The 7,521-nt window shown below is 34.9% G+C and overlaps 1 protein-coding gene across 1 annotated transcript; it reads right to left on the bottom strand.

Moving 5' to 3' along the window:
* Positions 1–3,606: 3,606 nt before the first annotated feature.
* LOC103521066 (aquaporin-11) lies at positions 3,607–5,547 on the bottom strand. The gene is given in 2 exon segments (XM_008486171.3): positions 3,607–4,973; positions 4,975–5,547. Coding segments are annotated over 2 exon segments (792 nt in total). The 5' UTR covers positions 5,095–5,547; the 3' UTR covers positions 3,607–4,301.
* Positions 5,548–7,521: the final 1,974 nt, after the last annotated feature.

Here is a 7,521-nt window from a genome sequence, read left to right as displayed (position 1 = left end):
CATATACGGTACAAACTAGCAAAATGGTGAAAAAATACGGATTTCCCGATTTTTACCCGGAACAAAGGCATGCAAAATACGGATTGTTCCGGAAATAACGTACGGTTGGCAACCCTAGTATTATAAAACATGCAGGTATTTAATTCAAAACAAAGTAACTAATTTTGTTGACACCGGGGAGTATCGAACCCGCAACTCTCAACTGTAAGGTCAGGGAGAGTGTTAAAAGTAGCACCATTCGATTCCGCGGGTGACAAAATCACATGGGATTTTAAGGTACTACTTCACTTGCTTATTTGGTAACGGTTCACGGAATAAAAGGAAATTGTTGAACAGGGAAGTATCTGAACCCGCATTTTTTCGAAGTTCGAAGCAACATTGACTTTGGTTGATATCTGGATGGGTGACTGTCCGATTTTTACCAAATTGTTACAGTCGCGTTCTTGGACCATACCGGGATAGCATACCAAATTTCTTTTCTCTACGACAAACCGTTCTTGAGATATTTTTCCACGAAATGAGGGTTAAGCAACAATTAGTTTGGTTAATATCTGGATGGGTGATTATCCGATTTTTGCCAAATTGTTACAGTCGCGTCCTTGGACCATATCGGGATAGCATACCAAATTTCATTTCTCTACTACAAACCGTTCTTGAGATATTTTGTTCACAACCTTTTCAACATTTTCCACGAAATGAGGGTTTAGTAACAATTACTTTGGTTAATATCTGGATGGGTGACTGTCCGATTTTTACCAAATTGTTACAGTCGCGTTCTTGGACCATACCGGGATAGCATACCAAATTTCATCGCTTTACGACAAACCGTTCTTGAGATATTTTGTTCACAACTTTCTACTTTTTCCCATTTAAACCTGTAGTACGTACATACATACGTACGTACGTACGTACGTAACGTACAGACCATGGGCTAAAAACCACTTTTTTGGAATCAGGGGACCCCAAAACGGATATTTCCACCAATTTCCCGATTTTGAAAATTTGGACCGATTGCAATACTTTCATTACTAGTATAGCTCGCTATACTGTAGTAATAGAAAGTAAAAAGTAGAACAAGGAAAAATAAAAGAGATAGCGGGAGAGAAAAGGTAAGGAAAAGGGAGGAAGAGATGAGCGTACATCGGACATGGGAAGAAATTGAAGAGGAAGTTTGTACATAAGGACTAATAGAAAGAACAAGCTAAAAATAAAAAAAATAGGAGGATGAGTAGAAAACAACAAAACAAGGAGACTAAAGATAAGAAGAAGTATATGGAAAAGAAAAACATGGAACATAAGCTTAGAAGTCGGGCAAGAAGAGACAGGAGAAGAAGAACAAGCGTAGAAAAATCTGAACAATTGACAGGCAAGTTCCAATTAGAGTCCAAAAATCTGACGATATTTCAGTTACCCCGTGGCAGATGCTGCCGACAGATAAATTAATATCGGCAGCAGAAAAACAAGAACATGATGGTAGGATGCTACTTACTCTGTTTGTTCCTCGGAGCTTAAAGGTCAAATCAGTAAAAAGAAAAGAAAAAAATTCTTAACCCTTCAAGACGACAAATTTTGATGCCGTAAGAATTTCCATTATGTTGTTTTAAGTTCTTGACATATTTGTATAATAGGTAGGTAACTGGTTTTTATTCAGGTAAATACTCGTATAATCCTAAAACCTGATGGACTGATTTAGCCGTTGTACAACTCTAGGAATCTAAAGGAATTCAACAGCTTGCTTCGGTGATTTCGGTAAAATGATAGATAAGAACGCTGTATATTAGCTAACTAACTAATTTTCAGAAAACATATAAATTACAAGGAAACTTTGCACGCAATGAGACAAAAGCTACTATAATCTCAGCCATTAATTCGCAATTCGAGAATTTTGTACTTACCTTTGTAGCTTTGCTGCACACAATACAATAAATGGTTTAAGTTATTTTATCCGGAGATATGTGCCACCCTTTCCTCCCATCAACCTTCAAAAGAAGGAGAAGCGGATATTACTACCTATGTATATTGTATATGTATCTGCTATGCAATGAGTTATTTCTCACCCCCATTTTATACTTATCCTTTGTCTCTCCCCCTCCTTCACTTTATCCTCTTTACTCTTTCTTCATCCTTAACTTCTTCTTCGAAAGAGTTATGAGTTTATCTTCAAATCTATATTTCTATCTCGCAATGTAGAGTATTTTGAAACATGTTTGCTTTTGTCGAACCCATCCAAGTTAACACTTTCAAGTAGAATTTTCCCCAATTCCTGCTAACTCTGTCTCTCTTTCACCCTCTTTATCCATGGAATCTAAATACAAATTTGTCTAGATACTCCTAATATTAGATACATAATAGGTACATAATATATGGTATACAAAAATATGTGCAGGTAAAACTACAATAGGTCATAAATCAGGCATGGAGAGGAAGAAATAAAAATGCTGGATGTAAGAGATGAAATAAATGCTTCTTTATGGGAGACATTGTTCACAGTATACTCTTATTGAGAATTTAGAAGAAAAATATGAAATACAAGAGAAGAAACGGAGAGAAACGAAAGTAAGATAGTCATTTCTGGAGTATGGGATATAACATTTTTGTACAACCCTATTCCTGTGAAAATTTAAGACTCCATAAACTTACAAGGGTATAACTTCAATAGTTACATAATCTGTTATTCTGTTCTTTGCCCCAAAGCGGCTGGTAAACAGAGTAAAAGACATTTCCAGGAACTCTTCATAAAAACACCACTACGAATGAAACCATCAGCAACAATGTTCAATTTTAATGATACCTACAAAGAATGTTTATGTTTAGTAAAAACAAACGCTGGGTGTTTTCTTTCTACCACTCATTTGTTATTTTTCTTTTTTTGCAGAGTGACAAATTTTACACGCGGTCCTGGGTGTAAAATTATTCAAACTTGAAGCCAAAATGATAATAAAAAAGTAATTAAAACTGAGCTCAGATAATTATATCCACGGAAAAAAGTGAAAATAATAATGGGAAAAATATAATTAGAGACGATGCTGAAATTTCTTTTTCCAGAGCGATTTAAAAAAAAAACGCGGGGGGTTTTTTTTTTCCCCCCCTTTTTTTTTTTTTTTTTTTTTTTTTTTTTTTTTTTGCAGAGTGACAAATTTTACACGCGGTCCTGGGTGTAAAATTATTCAAACTGGAAGCCAAAATGATAATAAAAAAGTAATTAAAACTGAGCTCAGATAATTATATCCACGGAAAAAAGTGAAAATAATAATGGGAAAAATATAATTAGAGACGATGCTGAAATTTCTTTTTCCAGAGCGAAGAAAAATAATGAAATTCCCTTATTTATGTATGCATAGATTTTCCCCTGTTTTCTTCACTCTGGAAAATTGTCCGCCCTTATAGTAGTGTTTCATGAGACAGTAAGAAAACTGTAGGTATCTATACGCGATAAATGTTAACAAGTTAACATCGTTGTAAGAGCAATATCGCCTCTGTTTTGGGAAGAAAATGAATTTCTAACGGAGCATAAAGTCATAAAGCGAATGCATTTCGCTATATTGTACTGCAGGCACTGTAGAATATTGACACTCATGGGAACAGAGTAAACATAGTATTTAGGAAATCTTCATAAAAACACCACTACGAATGAAACCATCAGCAACAATGTTCAATTTTAATGGTACAAAGAATGTTTATGTTTAGTAAAAACAAACGCTGGTTGTTTTCTTTCTACCACTCATTTGTTATTTTTCTTTTTTTGCAGAGTGACAAATTTTACACGCGGTCCTGGGTGTAAAATTATTCAAACTTGAAGCCAAAATGATAATAAAAAAGTAATTAAAACCGAGCTCAGATAATTATATCCACGGAAAAAAGTGAAAATAATAATGGGAAAATATAATTAGAGACGATGCTGAAATTTCTTTTTCCAGAGCGAAGGAAAATAATGAAATTCCCTTATTTATGTATGCATAGATTTTCCCCTGTTTTCTTCACTCTGGAAAATTGTCCGCCTTTGTAATAGTGTTTCATGAGACAATAAGAAAACTGTAGGTATCTATACGCGATAAATGTTAACAAGTTAACATCGCTGAAGAGCAACATCGCCTCTGTTTTGGGAAGAAAATGAATTTCTAACGGAGCATAAAGTCATAAAGCGAATGCATTTAACTATACTGTACTGCAGACACGGTAGAATATTGTCGCTCATGCCAGCAGGTGTCCCGTTTTATCCGCTTACTAGGGATGGATGTATGCGCTCGCAAATCTTTGATCGTAGGGCTTAACATTTTTTATAATTTGTCCTTGAGGTAGAACTAATCTCTCTTTATCTTGGAGGCCTGCATTCTATTGAAAGCAAACACGGACAAAAGACTACCAATGGTTGGACTCAACCAGTACACTACCAGATGTTCTGTCACCGTATGTCCAGTACAACCATATTTCAGAGAGCCCGCCAGTGCTGGGTTAAAGTATCCTCCTGAATAACTGAACGCGGCCACAACCAAGAGAGTACCAAACGTAGCATCCAGAATCATACTGAGTTTTGGAACTTTCTCAGCGAATACCCTGGACATAAATCTACACAGGAATGTAGCCACACCCTCCACTAGCATTCCAAGCAGCACAGGGACCTGCAGGTCTGCCTGGCAATTGTACACAGTGTTGGCTTGACCCACATGGACATGGGCAATCTCCAGACTCCACAGCAACTGGATGTATTTGATAATAATGTACCCACCCAGCAGTTCGGCTCCTATTTTAAAGAGTGCTATCAACAGGTTGGATCTTCTCTCTGCCACATCTTCCAAATGGGTGTAAGGACATGCTGAGGCATCATCCCAGTTGAGGGACCACCAGATTGTCAAGATGTACAAAGCAACGCCATAGGCATAAACTCCCCAGTTATCAGCCACGATGATGAGCTCATAACAAGATGCACAGAGCTCAGCTGTAGCCACCACTTCAAGAAGCAAATCCTTGGTAGGTAAAGGTTTTGTAACGGAAGAATCTTCCAATCACCTGTCGGAGCCAATAGCAAATCATTCCGGTCAGCAATATGTAAAACCCGGACACAAAAACACTGAAGTACGCGTTCTTGTCAGCCATTGTCAATTGTCACTGATATTATAACCTTCTTATAATAATGATAATGATTGAATGTTATAGATAAACAAAATATCACAAGATGTTCTTTGTGACATAAAAGATGCCTACAACATGTAAGAGTATTTTAGTTTTATTTCAATTGTCGACTGTCACTAATTATTATTATTTTATTTTCACACAGGTAAAAATCATGCTGTCAGTGCTCCTAAGGAATTTATTGATCACTAACACAATAGCTTTTTTAATAGTATCTAAATTTATTAGAAGTTCAGTTATAAATGTGTCAGGTAACGAGTGTTTTAAAACAATTAAAGTACCTATTTTATCACAGCAAATGGGTGGTTTATTCCAGATTAGAATTTCGATTATTCAAGGTTTAACATTGAAAAAATGTTCACGAATTTCAATTACAAAGAAAAGAAACTATTTCTTTTTACTTTTATTCTGTTTAGTACACAGGTAGGGATGGGTAAATATTCTCTGAGTCGATTCAAAGAGTCGAATATTTCAAAAGAATCGTGAATCGCGACTCTTAAATTCAAAGAATCGCGATTCTTTGAAGAGTCGCGATTCTTTGAAAAGTCGAGGTTGTACCTACGTTGCCATGCCCTGTACAACTACAAACTACTCAATCTCATTGGTTACGAGAGTGATCCTGTGTGCTGTCTCTCTCTCACTACAAAAGAATCGCGATTCTTTTAGAGTCGATTCTTTGAGTCGAATATTTGAAAAGAATCGAGTCGTGGTATTCGAATATTCAAAAAGAGTCGAATATCCCATCCCTATACACAGGAGCTCAATGTTGTGTTTGTCGTCTTACATACTCGAACAAATGATAACAATATTCATCAGGCGGACAGCCAAAATTGCTCTACCTCTCTCAAGAATAACACAGAGCAAGAATCTAAATTTAGAATGACGTTTTATGTGAATTTTCAACGATAATGCATGAATCGAAAAGAAATGCTTTCCCATTTGCAAATGAAAATTTACGTCTCGTTTTCAAGATATTGAACTCGATTACAAATTTTCACTATAAAATGGTTAAACCATTGCTGTAAACTTCAACCTGGACAACAGAATGAACCTTCAAAAGAGAGAAAAATATTTATTTTACTTAAACTTCAGAACTTTTCTCAATATTTTGAGAAAATTACTTACTTTAGTAAGTTAATTACTTTCTTTTTGTATAGATATTTACATTTACTTTTTATCCTCTTTATTATAATTATAATAATAATAATAATTATTATTATTATTTTCTTTATTACATTATTCTTGAAACTATATGTAGGTAGGTTACCTTATTGTACTTTACATTTCTATGGGTAGAAAACTAATTTTCCTGGACTTTTAGCATTGGAATTTCATTATTTTTAACATAAATTACTTTAAAGCTGATGAATTTCCGGGAATTGCATACAAAGAAGATTAAATCTTCATCATCTTCTTTTCGGGATATTTCATTTTTTTTTTTCTAATTAAATTCATATTCTTTGCATCTTTGTCATGGCTCAATATTCCAGTAGTAGCTGTTAACTATTTTTAGATACTTATTATTTACGAGAGCTACATAATTATTGATCTGCCAACTTAAAACTCGTACTCGTACTTTCATAATACCTACTTATATACCTATCTTTGCCTTGCCTTTTGGTACGAGGAAAGAAGAAAATGAAAGCCTTAAAATGTCACCAGTCTCGAAAACTTCATATTAAAATTTCACTTTCCTCGTAAAGAAAACAATTTTCTTTGTCATTCCTGGTGTGGAAAAAATACGCTCCCGTTCTTTACACCTTAACATATACCTAGACCTACCTCTGAAAGAATTTACAAACTGGGAGTTGGCTAAGTTTGAACCCCTGGCAGCTCCTTTTGGCTGCCAAGATTAGCGATCATTAAATTTAATAAGGTTTAAGAGGGAAAGTTTGAGCTTCTCAGAAATAGTTGAAGCTTGAGTCCCTTTTCTAATCATATTTTTTCTTAAGTTGCATAAAGAATTCTAATAGGTTGTTCTAATAGGTTCTAAAAAGGCCTACCTACATATGTTGCTGATATATCCATTATGCACCAAGATACAAGAGTTGTGAGTTGTGATAAATCTTCCAGAGTTGTGATAAATAATACTATTCAATGTAAATCACGAGCTCCAAAACTGTTTTGCTCGAAAGTCTTATTTGCAATTTATGAACACCATAACTTTCACGAAAAGTGTTGAATAGTGAATACGTATATGCATCCATTATGCACCAAGATACAAGAGTTGTGAGTTGTGATAAATCTTCCAGAGTTGTGATAAATAATACTATTCAATGTAAATCACGAACTCCAAAACTGTTTTGCTCGAAAGTCTTATTTGCAATTTACGAACACCATAACTTTCACGAAAAGTGTTGAATAGTGAATACGTATATGCTATTAGTTTGA

This window comes from Diaphorina citri, unplaced genomic scaffold, assembly GCF_000475195.1.
Source record: "Diaphorina citri unplaced genomic scaffold, Diaci psyllid genome assembly version 1.1 scaffold4470, whole genome shotgun sequence".
NCBI classification, from domain to species: Eukaryota; Metazoa; Arthropoda; class Insecta; order Hemiptera; family Psyllidae; genus Diaphorina; species Diaphorina citri.
Note: the sequence above shows the minus strand (reverse complement) of the source record. Positions and strands in the feature narration are given on the sequence as shown.